At 28.0% G+C, this 17,990-nt stretch overlaps 1 protein-coding gene across 1 annotated transcript; it reads left to right on the forward strand.

The window, feature by feature from the left end:
* Positions 1 to 3,219: 3,219 nt before the first annotated feature.
* Positions 3,220 to 17,687, forward strand: LOC116776652 (putative fatty acyl-CoA reductase CG5065). Its single transcript, XM_061525610.1, has 13 exons — positions 3,220 to 3,336; positions 11,529 to 11,741; positions 11,825 to 11,982; positions 12,185 to 12,275; positions 12,466 to 12,611; positions 13,392 to 13,501; positions 14,027 to 14,110; positions 14,347 to 14,455; positions 14,999 to 15,075; positions 15,591 to 15,753; positions 15,829 to 15,979; positions 16,307 to 16,413; positions 16,959 to 17,687. The coding sequence occupies exons 2-13, from the start codon at positions 11,544 to 11,546 to the stop codon at positions 17,050 to 17,052; spliced, it is 1,488 nt and encodes a 495-aa protein (XP_061381594.1). The 5' UTR covers positions 3,220 to 3,336; positions 11,529 to 11,543; the 3' UTR covers positions 17,053 to 17,687.
* Positions 17,688 to 17,990: the final 303 nt, after the last annotated feature.

The following is a 17,990-nucleotide window of genomic DNA, read 5'->3' on the forward strand; positions in this document are numbered from 1 at the left end:
GTGTCCATGATTAGAATATCCGTAACTTGTTTGAAGCGTATAATAGTTTCATAAATTTATAAAAATTATGTCTCACCAATATAAATACTCAATAATACTGTTACCGCATGTACTGCCACTTATTTTATTATCCTAAACTACATACTCTCGACGTTTCGGTTACTTTGCAGTAGCCGAAACATCGGGTTGTGATCATATGTCGACGAGATGAAAATGTCTGATAATAAAAAAAAAGGAGTACATCCGAAAATATTAGTTTTATTTAAATTAATACTCACGAAAGTCTTATATGCGATGGACCTGACACCCTCACGATGAATCCATAGAATGCTGATAGGTTTCGTCTCTACTAGAAAGCTATTTTATTAAAAGCTTCCAAAAATACCTTTTTTCTTTATAAGTTGATAAGGTTTATTTCTAATTTACTTCACATTTAACAGAAGCTTTGAACTGATTATATAAAGGTACGTACTGTTTTGTGTAATTTTAATGTAAATTTAAATTTTAATTGCATTTTGCACATATCTGCGGAACATGATTATATATAAATATCACCTTCCACTAGATCTTTTCCTTAGACTGTGAAGCGCCGTCCAGATTTTTAAAATAATCGATATATAATGAGCAACATATAATCTCTGTCATGTGTGATCTATACAAATAAATAAAATTGGATTATCTCAATCTACTTCTAGCATTTAGACAAATAAAATAGTTGTTTTTTACCTTCGTCTGACTGTTTGTTACTGGATAATCTTTGACACGGTTCTACCGATTTTAATGGGACTTTCATTGCCGTATAGTTAATGTAATGAGGATTAGCATAGGTTAGATATAACATTTTATTCATTATTCTTAATATAAATTAAAACAAAATAAATACAGCTAGGATGTAATTAAATTATTACGACCTACACTTCGGGCATTATACGAATTTCGATTTTTTATGTACATATAATATTTTATATTATTTTATTAGTTATTTTCTAAACTAAATAACGTATAATAATTTGATTTATTTCAATAAAATTGCAAAAACATTATAACGTGAATAAATATCGCCATAGCTCGCCAAGTGAACGCTTCCTAATCGCATAATTTATAATTTTAACGTAATATTCAAATATTATTCACAAATATTGCAATTGCGAAATTAATTTATCAATTCAAGGTTAGAAAAAATATACAAAAATATATTTATAATCTACATTAACATTTTTCAACCTAAGAATTACTCAATTGTATAAGACAGTTTTTTTTGTTATTAAATGTCAACCAATGTCAACGTCACGATATTTTTTTTTTTCACCCTAAAGTCGATATGTATTCGTCTCAAATAAAAACAAACGTCACAGATGATAACAGAGATGTAAACACATTAATGTATTATTAGTATTTTCCATTGCTAACGATTTACGTAAACGTTAATTGTCTTCATTGTGATGATACGACATTGGCTGTACTGGTCGGATTCGTTACGAGTTCTCAATTTAGCGGATGTCAAACCTTATATTGAATATAAAAAAAAAAATACTCTTTCAGATTATAAATAATCTGTGATTTAGAATGTTATAGAAATTAATTATATTATAAATAGAAATATAAATTTATTTAATATAATGTAATGGTGGTTTAATCTAAAAATGTATTTATCTTCTGGCCATGAGAGCAAAAATCTTGATTCAGAGTTCCCAGTGCTTCACAAATTTGGTACATCTGTCAGTTTTTCATTTAATTATCACATATAATAGTAATTATATAGATTTATAAATGAAAAATATGAAATGCTCCGTACCTAGTGTAAATGTCGTCTTATGTTATCTGATATTTAAAATAATAGCATTTATTTTATATAATTAAAAGACACAACAGAGTTACCACAAGTAATAAATAGTTAATAGTAATATTTTAAACCACCATAAATCACCTTTATTTTATGTGTATATATATATATATATATATATATCTGATATATAAAATTCTCGTGTCACAATGTTCGTTCCCGTACTCCTCCGAAACGGCTTGACCGATTCTCTTGAAATTTTGTGAGCATATTGAGTAGGTCTGAGAATCGGCCATCATCTATTTTTCACACCCCTTAGTGATAAGGGTTGTTCACCCTAAAACTTTTTTTTTAATTTTTTAACAAAAATTTTTGTTTTTATTTTTTTATAATGTGGCATCAAAAAATACATATTTTTGCTTTTTTATCACCAACCCCTATTTTTTTATATATGTAAACACAATACGAGTGTGTGTTTATTTCGGCTAATATCTAAAATGGCTGAACCACGTTTAACGGGACTTATTGGCAGGTAGGTGATGTAATAAAAAGTAACTCAGGATACTTTTTCCAAGATCCCGAATGACCATCCTGAAAATATAATGCGCGAGTGAGAGGCAGGGCGCATACGAAATTGGTACGGGCGAAGTCGCGGGCGAAAACTATATATATAAAATTGCCCGTACTATAAATTGTTTTTAATATACTTTTTGTTTAGTTAGTTGTTTGACAATTGTCTGTATGTTGTTCGAATAGACCTCACTCCTCAAATATTTTTTACTAACATCTAATAGTTCTTAAGTATGTTTGTATTATATTTTTGCTTAAATTAGAGTTATATTAGTGGTAAACAAATACTATATTACTGATATTAAATTATATATCGTATTTATAAGTAACTATTACACATCCTCACCCAGATCCCTGGTCTGAAGAATATTTTCGACATGACAGACAAGGTCTGGCGGATTAACTAGTATATATATTCTCATTAAAATTAATTTCTTTTCAAAGCATAATTAACATCAAAATTTGTTATACAACATAAACATTGGTATACAAAATTTATTACTTATGACTTATTTTTTTTTTGTGATTAAACCTTTTCTTTCATGAAATAGTAACACAGAAAATAGGTTATCTACTAATAAGCGAACGCTCAGCAGAATTTATTATATTTAACTATATGTATTCTTCATTAATGACTATCAGGAATCATCAATTTTGAACCGATTATTGATCGACGAACTAGAAAATCAAGGAATTATATGAAAAATAGTAGTAATATATTACTACTATTTTTTTTTAATTTAATTTTCTATTTTTGAATTTTTTTTTTCAAATTTCGAATCTTTAATATTATCATATAAAAAAAAAATAATCATGAATTACTTTTCATCGCTATGGTGCACTTGCTCTTTGTTTTAAAGTCGTGACAAAACATTATGACGTATCAAAAATCATTATCCAAAGGCCGTCTGTGACTTGAAGTCATCATTTAAGTAACGGTGGCGTTTCTGTGCGGTTCTGTGTGTGTATGTACATATAAATCGGTGAGTTGATATATATATATTTAACAATAATAATTTTATTGTATATCACAGCTAAATTATTTGATTATTATATATATTTATATAAATATATATAATATTTAAAATTAATTTTGTGATTAATTTTATTACGACTTTTTTTGATACTATTTTTGGTATCATTGATTTTTATTTTTAATATTTTTTTTACTTTAAATTTAAATTGATATATATTTAAATTTAAATTGATATATATATATAATTATACTGTTATTAAAATGAGGGTAGTGTGAAATATTTATTAAATTGTGCTACAAAATAGATAAAGTGACTATAGCTTTCAATATACTATTTTTATATATGAATACTATTTATAATACGTAAGTTTTGATTGTTAAGCCGGTAATTTGAACGACTAATAGTTTAAACGGAACGATACTGACATATAAACTATATTTTAACTAATAAAACAAAGACTTTCATAACGACAGTTTTCTCACATATGAAATAAATATTACATTATATTATAATATGACATATATCATAAAAGTGATTACCAACCGGCTGATCAACATTTCCATCGACCTTCACACACATAAGGCTTTCTTTTTTTACCTAAAACTTGTTCTCAAATGACCTTGAGATTATGAAACTTATACGAATTTAAAAGAATGCGCTCATAGAGCAACTCCGCCTAACATGGTATTAATGTTTAGTAAATTAAAATTTCGAATTTCAAATATTTAACTAATGGATATTTAATTATTATAAAATAGTTGTAAATTAACAATGCGTTTGAATCACTAATTAATTATGTGATTATTGATTAACACTAATTATTTGAAATGCATTGCGTTTTTTTTTAATTAAGTCCCTTGGTATGCATTCAGTAGAATTAGCATGTTGCTTGTCATTCTGCGGTCAAAGTTCCATAGGAAGAAATGACATATTAGAATTTTATAATGAGACGTAGTAAATATATATTTTTTTTTTTTTGTCAGCATTGCATACTTCGTTTTTTATTTAAAAACAAACAGCTCACTTATGTGAATAAACAATAAAATATAAAATTTTCATAATCTATAAGTTTTGCTGTCATTGAATTTTTTTCCTAGTTCTAAACATCAGTTGCGATATAAATATATGATGATAAATATAAAGCATGGTACACATTTATTGATTGAAATAAATCTCATTATAATTTTAATTTTATATCAAAAATTCATTTTTATTCTCATGAATGTCCAATCCTAACGCTAATCAAGGCTCGGTATTGGTACACCTATAACACGTCGCTTACATATCGGACATTGTATACATAATAGTCATCCATATTTGCACACAGCCTTAAAAGCCTACTAATAAACGCTTAATAAACTATTGCTTATAACTAATTATATAAAATTCAGACTAGTATAGTGTTTATTAATTTATGAATATAAGCTAAGACGTATTTATTTAACTTATTTTGATTATTTTTAACGAAATCATATTTATAAATTAAAATTTTTGCATTTATTACGTAATTATTACATTATGAATGAAAAAAATATGAATTTTATAAGTTACAGTTTCATAAGTTATAACGCGTTATAACTTACAAAATGCTATACATCACAAGCAATTTCATTACCGGTCTAGACATAGAGGATGAAATCTTGTTTGTATCTTGTATTTAAAATCTTGTTTGCGTTGCTTGTATTTAAATTACATCAAATTAGTTTAAACTTCAATTGCACGGAGGGCAACATTTTTTATTATTATTAAGCACATTGAAAGTGTTATTTGTTTTAAATTTCAAAAAACTCGGTTCACAGTATTAGTATGCTACTATGAAAGATAAATCATAACTTTCATAGTAGCAAAGAAAGATATGATTTATCTTTTATGAAATATTTCATAAAAGATAAAGAAAGATATGAAAGATATATCATATTTTATTTTTGAATCCATACAATTTAATATACGTATGACAGTTCTAATGTATAGGTAAATAATAATTCTTTTGTAAATAAGACGAGATTCATTTATTAATATATAAATATTTGTTAAGTCCATTATGATTTTATTTACCTACCTATTTGAAAAAAAAAATGAGTTATTACTTATCATAAAAATATCTTATTAGACAGTTAAGTATTATTTCGTATTGGTTTAAGGAATATATATATACAGATAGAATGAAAATACTGATATTGTATTTATTAAGTTACACGAGATAATACGTGTTTGTTTGTTGTTGTGTTACCACAAAGTACTGAACTACTATTTAGTTATAAATACTATATTTATTTCTTTATATATCTGCGTCGCCCACCAGGATAGCTCCTTAAAAAGTATTTATATCAAATACGAAGGACTCAAAGTATTTATAGACACGAATAATTCGGCAGTAACGCACGATACTCGCACTTATGCGACGGACCCGGAATCCTAAGTTGGAATAATTTGCTGCCATCTCACGTAAGCAAACAAACGATATATGTAAATATATGTTAAGAATACGCAATTATATAGAATAAATGACTGTCGCTTCTATACTAGCTGCTGTTCACGACTACGCTTGTTTGATTATTTTCTCATTGTTATCACGATACTATCTAATAGATTTATGTAAATTTTATGAACTATTTACAAGTTTTTTGGATTGATTAATAATAATTTTGTTCTTAAATATTTTGAACTTGTTTTCTAATACTAATATTATTTAAGTGATAATGTAGGTACGGTCTTTGTTATAACGTTAATCGAAAACTGCTGAACGGAAATTGATGAAACTTTCCATTAATATATCTTGGGGATCGATTGGCATCATGCATATAGTTTTTTCCTGAAATTGTTGGTAGTTCCCTAAGGAGCGCGACATATGAGTGATATTTTGTATGTTTCGTTGTATTATGTATGTTTCGTTGTATTTTTGTATGTTTCGTTGTATTATGTGTGTTTCGTGCCACAGTATATGAGACTCGCCTCTCTCTTAATACATTTATCTTTTATGGTAAATGGTCAAAAAATTAAAGCGAAAAAGGAATTTTATCAATATAATTGAGATTTCAATGAAAAAAATTATGATTTGAATGATATAGCTCATGTTACTAACATAGTAGGTAATAATAAATGATAATTTAAAAATTAAAAGAGGTTTTAAATTTGACGAATATGTAATTTTTTCATATTAATGAAGTGGAACAAAGGTTATTTAGGTTTCCTAATAGTTTTGGATAAGGTCTGTTAAAGAGTTTTATAAACAACATTAATAAAAATAATGTTAGATAATCTTTTCACCTGTAAGTATATAACGAAAAAAATTCCCGGATTCTACGTATTTTTTATAATTTTATATCTACGTGATCCCGACGTTTCGGTTCCTTTAAGTACACCGTAAAGTTTACAGCAACCGTGACCACGGAGACGAGACAGCTACGCTGACGACAAATCAAAACGCATCTATATGTATGTGTTTATTGAAAAATATCTTACCCATCATTAATATGTTTGTTACATTAAAAACATTGTTTGTTTTAACATATATTTAACAAAGCAATATCTTTACAATCATTAAATTCACATTAAATATGTCGTTTAAATGATATTTTTCTCATTATCATACATATACAGTTAATCATAATTGTAAGCACATTATTATTAACTATATATGGGTAAGAAACAAAAGTAATATTCTTTGGAATTACTACGATTTTATGATTATTATCAAAAACATAATCCAGACGTTTTGGTTACTTTGCAGCACCGTGATCACGGGCGGACGAGATGTCGTGTCGCGAGCGTTTTAAAATTAATTATTTACGCTTAGTAAATACGAAAAAATATTGGTTCTATTTCAATGAACACTCGCGAAAATTTAAGATGTTTTTTATATGTCCTATGTTATTAAAACGAGTCAACTTTAATGTAATTATATCTCTTAAAAATAATATATTTTATACGTACGTATTTATACGTAAAAAAAAAAATAAGCTTTAAGGCTAGCTGCCTACAGATTTTAAAACAGTCAGATGCAACTATGAAAAAAAAATTCACGTTATCTAAACGTGACAATTAAATAAACTATAAATTTTTATTTCATCTGCTAGATATATGTTTTTTTTTTAATTTTATTAAATGTTTTTATGACAAGGAAACGATAAAGTTGTCTGTAAAGACTTAAAGTTACTTAACTGACATAAACAAGATTAAAATTAAGTTAAAAGTAATATTAAAATAAAGATTAGGATAAAAAAATAAATAATTTAAGCAGTGTTTATTATTGATTTTTTAATAAATTTATTTATTTAGATTTGATGATAATTTTAAATCAACTTATAGACGAGCTATTAATTAAATTATAACGACTTATTACTTGTTATTATATATTAAAAGAAAAAACATATTAGTAATATTTAAGATAGTAAAAGATTTTTTCTTATGTTATGTTCTAATATTTTTTGCTCTATCAAACAAATAATCGGCGTTGGCTTTAACATATATCGTGTTGTATTTACGCATGAAGTTCTAACCACAGACAAAAAATACATGTGATTGAGGATTCATAATCGTTTTTCATTAATTTTATTTTATAACATTTCTAAAAACTTCATTTCTCATTAAATTGCTAGATACCACATTTTTTTTTCTTTTAAATAATGTTTTCTTAACTTTATATAGTTATTTGTGTAATATTATTGAGAATTCTTGTTTAAGTTTGAATGCTTATAACTCTGGATTTGTAAGTTTTAGAATTGAATGACAGAAGACAAAAAAAACCACTTCATATTTGTCAGAATCGATTATTTTTCTATAAAAAGTATTTAATACATTTTAAATACAATCCTAGTTTTTATATAATAGTAACACTGTAGTTATTTTATCTGTCTTCATCTTAATAATCTGTATTGCAACTGTAAGCCGATGTAAACTGTTTCGACATAATGTGAGCCATTTTTATGCGAAGTAAACAGATTTATTCAATTTGTTCGAATGAACTTGATAATTGACTTACTTGTAATTATTTAAAGGCAACAAATCCCATACAAATTTTACATACAAACATATTATGTTACTTTAATAACTATGTGTGATACAAATTTATTAAAGTATCTATACATTTGTATGTTTATGTAGACACGTGTCATTTTTTTCATATAAAAACTATAGCAAATATTAATTTAATTCGTATATTAAGGAAATTATATCATTAATCCACCACAGAACCTTTGTTGATATAAAAAAAATACAAGTAACATATAGGTAATAAAATTATTTAAAGCAATATTAAATTTAAAAATGGCTATCACTTATTTCAAGCGGCTAGAAATATCTCGTGCTATATAAACAGAGCTATTTATAAATTGTCGAAATTTAATAGATACGATATTTAATGTCCCTAAAGATAATCATTTGTGATTTGAAAGGAGTTTATTATTAAGGACTTTATATCGCAAGAATGATTATAGCCATATGACATATTACCTCACCGTTTAAATTGGAGTGACCTATCAAGCCAATCTATAAAACAGCTAAATGATTAGATTTTGTAAGCTTATATAAATAACTTAGCCGAAACGTTAAATCATAGTTAATACTCGTGTCACCTGTCAAGTAACACTCCGATGTAAATATATCTTTAGAATTGATATTAAATGATATTAAATGAACCTATTAAAATATATAGAATATTTAGAATATGCACGTATTTAAGTTCTATTTTCGATTTAAAAATTAGTCGTTAGTCAAAAGGCTTATTGGATGTCATTAATCGGCTAAACTGTCAATGGAATATGTATTTAAAATTCGAGTTCATTTCCGTCTCCACGTATCCGATCTTATCAAGAGCTTCACAGAAACAATAGGTTTCTTGAATGGCGACACACTCGTATGAAGGCAACGCTGCAATCATGCATATATATTGTTCCGACAATACTATGGCATTGCGTCACGTTTGTACCGAGATACTTTGTACACAAATTTGCATTTTCTTCACAGCTACGTTATCTTAAAATCAAATATTTCATTGTTTTTCATATTAAAACTAGAGCGAAATTATTTTAAAGGCATAAGGTGAATAATACTAAAATATAGTTAAACAATACAGCATCTGTCTTATAGTTTTTTGTTTGCGCTGTGTATAGATAAAATATATACGAGGAACAGCCTCGTAGAAGTGTTTTAAGTTTCAAAATTTTAATTTTTGACCGATCACGGGAACGTTCAATGTGATAGCATAAAAGATAAATCAATTTAATTAATACAATAAAGAAATTGCTTATAATTTTAGCTATTTTAATGCAAATTTTTACTGCAGAGTAACAGTAATGTTGTCTTTTTGAAAATAATCACAGCAAGACATTATATATAAGAAGAATATTAAAAATAATATATATAGTATAATAAAAGATCTATATATATATTTAATTAAACGATTTGATATAAAAATCTCTATAATTTTGTCATTTATATAAGCAACATAAAGTTATTTTTATGTTACTTATCGTTAAGTAAAAATATTTTTTTTTCAGTGATTAACAAACACTATAAATAACGTGGCTGGCTAGCAGAAGAACTAATCGGATAATAGCACTGATGTAATGTTTCCTGAGATGCAATTAATATCGTGTAACTTGCGTAATGCAAAACAAAGTACATCGGTTATAAACTGCACTTACGACGATTATACTTACCGTTTAACGTATTTATTGTAAATTATACATATATATAGATCTTTTATTATACTGTTTTTAATATTCTTCTTATATATAATGTCTTGCTGTGATTATTTTTAAAAAGACAACATTACTGTTACTCTGCAGTAAAATTTTGCATTAAAATAGCTAAAATTACATATATGTATATATACACACATATATACATACACATACACAATATATATATATATATATATATATATTGTGAATTATTGGTTAATATGAGTATAAAGTTTGAGATAAATTTTTAGTGAGCGTAAGAATGATTTATTATTTGTTAATATAATAGAATTATTTGATGAGGTTTTAAAGATGGTAATATAAATGTGTATATAAATAAAAATACAGCGTGTATACTGGTTACACTATGGAAAGGTACATTTTTGTTATAATAGTGTTCAATTAGAAATACGGTCTAGAATCCACGGTCTAGAGTCTAGAATAAGGTTAATACATATTTGTAACAATACAAAAAAACTCATTAATATTAAATAACTGTTTCATTATATTACGTATGCATTAATTGTATTTCATAACTGTTAGTTTATTTTAGGCTTAGTAGATGTCAAGCTCAGAAAAATATATTTAAATTTCAATCATAATAAAAGTAACCCTTACATTGAAGGTAATGATCGAAATGTTTAGCACGAGTTTCTTGTGTTGTACTAAATACGACGCGTATCTCGTTACACATTTAATAACCTCCATTAACACATGCTAGCGCTTACAATGCAAACTATAAACGCTTTGCATGTAGTGTGATGCGCACTTTATGTAAGCGTAATAATAGCCATGCAATGAATGGCTGTCTTTGATTTCGACAATAAAGTTAATATAAATGTCAGTTAAAAAATTATTAAAAATACCTTCTATTAAAACTGATAGAAAACAATCAAAATAAATATATATTTTTCGTTAAAAAAAAACATGGCTTGTAGATTATAAAAATTATAATGGATTTGTCAAGATATTACAAAAAAATATATATTAAACAATAAATTATACAAAAAAATAATTTAAGATGCAATTATTTTTATTATTAATCTCAGACAGGTTATCAGTTAAATAAGAAAAAAAAATTTGCCAACCGCGTTACAAAATATTAAGATATATAAAATCAAGGACGTTTCAGATCATTCCGACTACTTGCGCAAGACGTTACACACGTAGTAAAAAAAGCCTTGACAATACGTATTTCAACAAAATATCACACGACATTGCTAATTTTATAATTATAGCTGTTTGTATTTATCTAGTGAATGCTATCATTTGTTTAGTTATAATTAAGATAAGCTCTACTTCCTAGATGTTAAGGTATACATTCGTAGGTGAAGTAAATGCAACTAGTGTATGTGATACTTATTCTGTGTTAAGTGAAAATGGTACAAGTTAAGTGTTTATTTTGAAAAACAAAACCGATATAAATCAATATAGAGATTTCAATCATACCCATACAATATTTATTGATATTAATTATGTTTTAATAAATATTATTGACAATTTATCCTGTTGCAGGGGAAGCATTTAAAAATGGCGCCATCTATCGGCGTAGCTGAGTTTTACAAGCACAAAACAATATTTCTGACGGGGGGTACAGGGTTTATGGGTAAAGTGTTGGTGGAGAAATTGTTACGGTGCTGTCCCGATTTAAACAAAATTTATTTATTAATGCGACCAAAGAAAGGGCAGAGTACGAAAGAAAGGCTCGACGATTACTTCAATTGTAGGGTAAATATCTTAATATTCAATACTATATAAATTAAATAACTAATTTAATTATTGTAATGACATTAAACGTATAAAAATTCCAGGTTTTCGACAATCTCCAAGAGAGATCACCTAAGTGCTTCGACAAGCTAGCAGTCATACCAGGAGATATTCTACAAGAAGATCTAGGCATCTCCATAGAAGACTGGGATAAATTACAGAGAGAAACTGAGATTGTGTTCCATTGTGCTGCTTGTGTTAGGTGGTTTAAAATATATTTTTACATTTTTCTTTGCAAATCATTTGTATTTTGTCTTAAAAATTTATTGTCAGATACTTTCATATTCAATCAATCAATCAATCAATCAATCAATCAATCAATCAAGCAATCATTCTAACTATTAATCAATCAATCAAATTCTGATTTGACCTTCCTAATAGTTTATTTATTTTTAAATTTACAGATTTGATATGCCTATCCGTGACGCTGTTAATATGAATACCTTGGGCACGAACAAGGTTCTCAAACTAGCTGACGGGATGGTCAATCTTGAGGTAGGAACGACAGAACTTAATCATTATGAATATCTATTGATTTCTTTGTAACTTTTCGCTACAAAACAGTGTTGTTTTTTAGATAATTATAAGAAAAAAACTTCTGGTTATAAGTAAATTTATATATATATGAAGCATTGCTTATAATCTATAATAATGTATGAACCTTCGTTTTTTAACATAATTGTAGGTTTTTGTGCACGTATCTACGTCATATTGTCGCTGCGAAGTCCACACTTTAGAAGAACGTCTGTATCCGGCTAAGCATAGACCACAAGACGTGATGGAGTGCGTCAAGTGGATGGATGACGAGCTCCTGACATACCTGCAGACCAAGTAATAAGATGATTCAATTAATTTGACATATACTATACGTACTTACTAATACACTCTTAAAATATCTCAATCTTAAAATATCTGATATGATTTAAAATAAAAGCGTCACAGTCCATATTCATGAATTTTAAAATCAAACAATTATATAGACTATTAATTATTAAGCAATAACAATGAGAATAAATCTCTGTTTCAGACATCACGTCACAGATTTTACCCATTTGTATATCTTTAATTCGTTTAAATATAAATAAATTTTATATAAAATATTTTATACATTCACTAGCCATAATGATTGTAATAAATTTCGCCTTCCATATTATTTATAAGATATTTAAAACTGTCATTAATATGTATAAGTAATATGCAATTGGTTTTGCAAATCTAATGACTGAATCAATATTAGCGACCGAGAGCTTAGCCGTTCGATATATTTTATATATATGATATGGTAGTACAATAATGTATTTTTTGTGAGATTAAAATGTAACATTTAAATGTCTTGATATTTATAATTTTATTAAGATTGTCAATGATCGTCTAAACTCTAAAGCATAGCCATCGTGTCAATAATGTATTTTTTTTCTACCATGTGATATATTTTTTAAACGAGGCCGAATACAATTAGTCTAAATAGCACGTGTTTTCGATTTTATCTCGCTTCGAAAGAACCTTGAAATCTCCAATATGATCTGCGACCCTGGTAGCATTAATATCTGAAATAATATATTTTAATTTAATATCATGAGTATAATTAAGTACCTTTAATTCTTTTTCCAGGTTAATCGAGCCGCAACCAAACACGTACGCTTACACCAAATCATTAACTGAGGATCTCGTTTCTCAAAAAGCGGGGAAGTACCCCATTGTGATAGCAAGGCCATCTATTGGTAATTATCTATATTTTTTTTGCACTCTTTTGTTATTTTATTAAGAAACGTCTTCTATGGAAAGGTCTTCTGAACCAACTATGGAAAGAAAAACATTTTATTTGAAGGAGTTCAAATTTATAATAAATTATCAGACTTAATCATTAATAGCAAGAGTTTTTCTATATTCAAAAAACGCGTAATGGAATATGTGCAAAATAATTTATAAGTTAATGTAACCCCTACCTAAACATGTTTGTGTAATACAACTACCCGCAACATTTCATTTTACTGTATATAATTCATAAGGCAGACTTTTAAATGTACCCTCAAGCAAAATTATTGTAATTTCTTATTATAAGTGAACTTTTGTGTTCTTTATGAGAAATAAATGTCTTTAAACCGAAACCGATATGTGTCAAAGGTCAAATCTTAAAGTTATTTAATGTTAATGTTATGTCACTTTTACTGTATTTTTTTAGATAAATCTTCTAAATTTTACTACTTTTTTGGTCGTTTTTAACAACAAAGGTCTTTTGTTAACAGTGACTGCTGCCCACAAGGAGCCTTTACCGGGATGGGTTGATAACCTCAATGGACCCACAGGTCTTTTGGTGGGCGCTGGAAAAGGTAAGGATTTTCTTTTCATAATATAAATTGGATCTCATTTAGCAACATTCGCGCTCAAATACAGTTAAAGTTAAATAAAGTGACACTATTTATTTAAATATAATATTTAAATTATTATAAATAACCCTGATCAAAGAGCCAATTTTATTTATTTTGAACTATGTACATCCTTTTAAAAAACTATCAGCAAAGTATCTTTTCTATGTATATGAATTATAGCAATTTTTTATCATCAGGCGTTATTCGTACAATGCACTGCCATCCATCGTACCAAGCCGACGTTGTACCTGTGGATTACGCTGTCAATGCTTGCATTCTGTTGGCATATTTAACAGCAATTGAAAAGTGAGTTGATTTCCTCTTGTTACTTTTGCACACTGGTATTATTATATTGATAAGGAAAATTTTCTATCGATAATTAACTTAGCTCTATAAAATGCAAGAAACTATATCAAAATAAGTTAAATAATATTAAATTTTCGTTGATAACTGCAAATTCATTAAAATATTTTAGTAAGTATATTTTGTGTTTAAGTAATAATTTTGTGGACTACATATTATAATAACAGTCGTGGTGGCCTGAAGGTTAAAAGGCCCGCCTCTCATACGTGAGGGCGCGGGTTCGAAATCTAGCAAGTACCGAAGTGATCTTTTCCGAGTCATGTACTTTCTAAGAGTATTTAGACACCACTATCTGGAATAGGCAAGCCTTGGGGTCTAAATAGCCCCAAAAAAGTGCTGATGCAGAAGGCAAGGGGAAACCACTGCAACTATCTCTTCCAATGAAAGTCATCATGTATCACGGATCACTGATACGTGATGACCACGACGAGCCTGCAAAGAGACTTACGACGAAGTATATATAATTTCTAAATATACATTTTTCAGGCCAAAAGAAGTTAGGATCTGCAATGTGACTCAATCCGGCCACAATCCCATTACGTGGGGAGAAGCTTTAGATATGGGTAAATATGTAAAAAAAATATTATCTCTGTTTATAATAATACAAGACTTATTATATTTATATTATATACTAGCAGTTATCCGATTGTTTCGCATGGCATAAAAAAAAAATATTTACAAAAACGAAACTTCGTAATGTGGGAATGAAAACATAAGGGTTAGAAGTTTATTTTTAAGAAATTTTTAAATGTTTCTTTAAGGCAAACTTTATTAATATTACTTACAACTCACACTTGCTTACCCGCCTGCGTTCGAATGCCACGCATTCTCTGTCGCTCTTTCTATTTATTGGCTACTGTCCATACTGCCCATGCCCACATGCCCAGTTGACTACTGCTCTTCAACTCAGCCGTCTGCTCGTTTGCAACATTTCTCAATTAAAAAAACATATACGTAGCCACAAACTACAGCCTTATATTTCTTACTCAGTCTCTGTAAATCAGTTCGATTCAAGACCATTCCATCCGCAAAAAAATCGACTTCTCAAATTTTAAGTAACATACACTAATATAAACAGGTCGCGTCCACGTGCAGGAGTTTCCTTTCTCCGTCTGTCTGTGGTACCCCGGCGGATCAGCGAAGAGTTCCAAAGTCCAGCATTTATTAGCATTATTTTTCACCCATCTCTTGCCAGCGTATTTCGTCGATCTACTCATGTTTCTGATGGGAAAGAAGACATTGTTAGTATCGTTCTATATTTCTTGTGTGATCATATTATTACATATAAATTAATGTGAAATTAATTCAATTTATAGTATGGTGAAAATACAGAAACGAGTCAGCTATGGATTGAACGTTCTTCAATATTACACCACGAAGGAATGGTTTTTTGACAACGATTACTACAGATCGCTGTCCAAACGAATATCAAAGGATGATAATGATGTCTTCTATACTAATTTGAAGGTAACAAAAAAATATGAAGTCAATACTAATCATGAATATTGAAAAAAAAAAACAACCAAACATATGTATGTAGAATTACGAGTAACGGTTGAAAGATAACTTTAATATAAAATATATTTTAATCTGAACTAAAATTTATACATAAGTCATATAATGTGTTACGATTCATCAATGCGAATAGGACTATAAGCTAAAACCTCCTAAAATTTCACCTGCCAGTCGTTTTATCTTGATAGATTCGAAAATTCCAACCTTAAAATAACTCGCAAAATAATTAAGGAAACTAGAAATATATTGATTTAATGTTATGTGATTGATTATTATCAGACGATAAACTGGAGCGCCTATATTCGGAACTACATAAAAGGAGCGAGGGAATTCTGTTGTAAAGAAGATCCCAGCACATTACCACAGGCGAGGAAGCTGCAGAGACAGTGAGTGGTTTCGTATATGTAGATAATTTAACCTTAATATTTAACCAAAGAACTGGTAAAATATCTAGTCATCTTCTGTTTTGATTATAGATTCCATAGCATTAGTTAAATGTAACAATGGAGTTCGTCACGTTCTGTGGTAAATTAAATAACTTATGTAGTACTGGGTGATGCACCTTCGTAGTTTTTTTGGGGTCCAAGTTCTCGGTGTAAGTTGATTGCAACGACCTTACCGTTTCGGTACTGAACCGTTTTTGGACACTGTTTTTTGGTTCCGTATTCCGTCTCTAATATTGAATTTGGTGGTCCAATCTAAACTTTTTGAATAAAATCACCATAAAATTGGACTATCTAACAAAAAAAAACTCTACTCGATCGGGCAATCTTTTGCCGAGGTGATCTCCGTGAATGAATAACCTGACCAGTATAGCCTTCCGCTCGCTTCTTACGCTAAATTATCTCGAAAACAAAAATGATAAAAGCCTTTTTTTTGTTGTTTTCTCGTATGCGTTATTGTTATATATGTATATCCTGTTGCTTTTCAGATTGTTCTGGTTGGATAAGGCTGTACAAGTCGTTATATACTTCCTCATCGCGTACTTTATATATTATTACATCATTCGTTTCTTTGTTATGTAGTTGTTATTTACTTTACATATAGTTTTAAATCTCCTTGTTTTTCACTTGTTATGTGACGTTTAATGTCAATAATGTCATGGTTGTGATGTTCTTGTCATCTTTTTTCAATATTTTTGACTTTATTACAGCGGTTTAGTTAATTGATATGTATTTAATATATTGAAGTCATTGTCTGTGAAAGGTTATTAAGATATATTACAGAGGTTTGTGTGGTTTAAGGTTCCATGTTGGACATTCTACTGTTTCCGGGTGAAAATTCGCTTAAAAATATATATTGCTATACCATATTAAGTTGATATTACAATGAAGAAGAGGGTTTTGTAAATGATAATATTATTTAATATCTGTACTATAAATGTCATTTAAGACAGTTTTGATATTCTATGTAAATTAATAAATAAGACTCAGTTTAATTTTAATGTCCTACTCATATTTTTGCGGGTCTCCAAAAATACCTACAATATTAAGTCATAATTCAGAATTATTGTAAATAATTTTATCATATTAGGACATTTTAGTAACATGCAATGTTATTGAAAAATGTTTGCAAGGAATATTAATATTTTTATTATTTTTTTTTTTTTTATAATTTTATTAGATAGATGATAAAAATTAATAAAAATTGTATGCGTTTCTTTTTGTGTTTCATTATCTGTGCCTACCATAATACTTGTGTGTGAAGCGAATTTTTTTATCTTATATCTAAAGTGGTGTGGAGAGGGGTGAACGTGGGATTTGAAACAAAATTTATATTTAGAAGATGTACACAGAGCTATTTTATATAACATATTTTATTAGAAAAGCATTGAACTATCTTAAATAAACATCACCCAGCTATCTTGACTCTAATAAACATATGTAATATTTTAAAATGTGACCGAATATTACAGCTTCGAGGTAGAGTTTCAGCCTTGATTTTAATGTTTAATGTTCAGCGT

The sequence above is a fragment of the Danaus plexippus genome, chromosome 30, assembly GCF_018135715.1.
Source record: "Danaus plexippus chromosome 30, MEX_DaPlex, whole genome shotgun sequence".
Taxonomy (NCBI): Eukaryota; Metazoa; Arthropoda; class Insecta; order Lepidoptera; family Nymphalidae; genus Danaus; species Danaus plexippus.

Coding starts and splice junctions, on each gene's coding strand:
- LOC116776652 (XM_061525610.1), top strand. CDS start 11,544: ATGGCGCCATCTATCGGCGTAGCTGAGTTTTACAAGCACAAAACAATA. Junction 13,502..14,026: donor GATAGCAAGGCCATCTATTG/GTAATTATCTAT, acceptor TTTTGTTAACAG/TGACTGCTGCCCACAAGGAG. Junction 14,111..14,346: donor TTTGGTGGGCGCTGGAAAAG/GTAAGGATTTTC, acceptor TTTTATCATCAG/GCGTTATTCGTACAATGCAC.